This window comes from Hipposideros armiger, unplaced genomic scaffold (assembly GCF_001890085.2).
Source record: "Hipposideros armiger isolate ML-2016 unplaced genomic scaffold, ASM189008v1 scaffold_1236, whole genome shotgun sequence".
In the NCBI taxonomy this organism is placed as follows: Eukaryota; Metazoa; Chordata; class Mammalia; order Chiroptera; family Hipposideridae; genus Hipposideros; species Hipposideros armiger.
In genome coordinates this window covers 394,619-396,844 of record NW_017732586.1, presented here as the reverse complement: position 1 = coordinate 396,844, position 2,226 = coordinate 394,619, and the positions used below count along the sequence as shown (strand labels likewise).

The following is a 2,226-nucleotide window of genomic DNA, read 5'->3' as shown; positions in this document are numbered from 1 at the left end:
GAGACCCGGAAACGCGGGCGCTGGGGGAAGCGGGGTGCGTGCAGTACCCCGGCGGGACACAACTTGGGGCGCCACGCTTGGGGGGGGGGCGGGGCTGGGCAACTGCCCGCAGCAGACCGGGAAATGAGCCGGCGGGAGGCGACATGGGGCCAAGGGATGCCAGGGCAGAGCTGGCCGCGGCTCGGAGTCAGGTGGACGGCGGCGGACGGGCAGCGGGGATGGGGTGGCTTTCCGAACGGAGCCGCAGCGAGCGCGGCGTCCCCCTTACCTGGGATGAGTGAGGAGCCGCCGCGCCGCCTCCCCAGCATGCTGGGCTCAGCCGCTTCTCCCACCGCCCTAGGTGGGGGCCATTCCGCCCGCCCCGGTAGCCCGCCCTCACCGCCAGGCGCCAGCAGCAGCCAGCCCAGCCCGGCCCCGCAGAGCAGTCCCCACGCGACCCGCGTCTTGCGGCCGCCTCAGCACCGACTCCGGCTGTCGCCGACTCAGCGCCAGCCACCAGCTCCCGGGCAGGCGCGGAATCACACGCGTGCGGCGATTGGCTATCTGGGCCCGGATGATGTGTCGGTCTCTCTGATTCGTGAGTTCCGCAGGCTACCCACCGAGGGAGGCGGGGCTCCGAATTGCGCCGCGTCCCGCTTGCTCTGAGGGCGGGGGGGTGGGTCTGACGTAGAGGCCTGGAGCGCAATTCCGCGTCTTTGCGTGTGTGCGCTCTTCGCAGGGACTGCCGGAGCGCCCCCTGCTTGGGTGGGTTGTTGCCGTGCAACGATGTGCCTGACCTGGCCTATCCTGGCTGGAGGGGAGCCGTGCGCAGGTGGCATCTCAAGCACACCCTCAACCGTTCACGTCTGTGGCCTTCATCCGTGAAACCATGGGCTAGAGCAAGAAAACGAGCTATTCCAAGAACCCATTCCCTCCCCCGACCTCCAGCCTTGTCCGCTGCTTCACATACCCACTCTGTGCCCGCTACTGGCAGAAGCGCTTCCACCTCAGTGGAGGTGCATTTGCATTCGCAAATGCAAATATCAAATTCACACAATATTACATTCCACCAAAAGTGTAAATGAGTCAGTAGGTTCTGCCCCTACTACAGGGATGGGAACGGATACCAGAAAGAAATAAGTGAAAAGTAAAAAGGAGGAAAGGGTAAAGAGGAAAGGGAGACAATGAGAAGAGGGCTGAAATTTCACAATTGAAAATTAACTGTTCACATTTACAGTTCTTTCTGTGAAATGCATAAAGGCAACCTCATTTAAAACGAAGTCGGGAAGCCCTGAAGGGGGAGGGCTCAGGCACTAAACACTCACTGCATCTTGCAGTTTCCCAGAGGAAGAAGCTAAGGGGTCTCACAAGGAGAAACTTACTTTACTACTCCAGGAGGAAGATTTTCCTCTTACCCAGCAATAACTCAGCCAATGAGTAGCTGGCACCACCCTCAACTCTGCTTTCCTCCAATCGACTTTCCTTCAAAGTATCCTCTCAGCTTCCTCCTTTTTCTCTATAAAGTAATGCTCTTCTCCTTTGTTCTCTTGCCTATGGTTTGCCATAGCTTGTATGTCCTGAACTGCAATTCCTCTACTATTCCTGAATAAACCCATTTTGCTGATAAAATAACAAATGTATTTTTAAGATTGATACTTCCTACAGGCATATCCCACCAGGTTCTGTCAAAGCAATTATTTCAACTCTATGAACACAGATTGGGGAAAGCATGCAATCAGGAATTTAATAGCTATGTTCAAAATTGCTGTCTGCCATCCTGGAAGGATTTTTGTTATCTATAGAATGAGGTCTATAGAACATGTACCTTAGTTGCTGTAAAGATCAAATGAGTTCCACACAAAAACTTGTACACAAATGTTTGTAGCAGCATTAGTCATAATAGCCAATAAAATGGAAACAAACCAGACGTCCATCAACTGATTAATGGATAAACAAAATGTGGTATATCCATACAATGAAATATTATTCATCCATAAAAAGGAATAAAGTTTTGATACATGCTACAATGTGGATGAGTCTTGAAAATATTATGCTAAATGAAAGAAGTTAGTCACAAAAGACCATATATTGTATGAGTCCATTTATGTGAAATGTCCAGAATAGGCAAATCCATAGACAGAAAGTAGATTAGTGGATGCCTTAGGATGAGGGGGTGGAGGGAAATGGGAAGTGACTGTTAATGGGTATGGGGTTTGTTTAGGGGCGATTGATGAAAATGTTCTAAAA

The 2,226-nt window shown here is 52.0% G+C and overlaps 1 protein-coding gene across 1 annotated transcript; it reads left to right on the top strand.

Annotated features, from left to right (window-relative positions):
* The first annotated feature begins 272 nt into the window (after positions 1 to 272).
* LOC109376908 (formin-like protein 20) lies at positions 273 to 1,851 on the top strand. The gene is made up of 2 exons (XM_019633059.1): positions 273 to 577; positions 719 to 1,851. The coding sequence occupies exons 1-2, from the start codon at positions 274 to 276 to the stop codon at positions 862 to 864; spliced, it is 450 nt and encodes a 149-aa protein (XP_019488604.1). The 5' UTR covers position 273; the 3' UTR covers positions 865 to 1,851.
* The last annotated feature ends 375 nt before the right edge of the window (positions 1,852 to 2,226 follow it).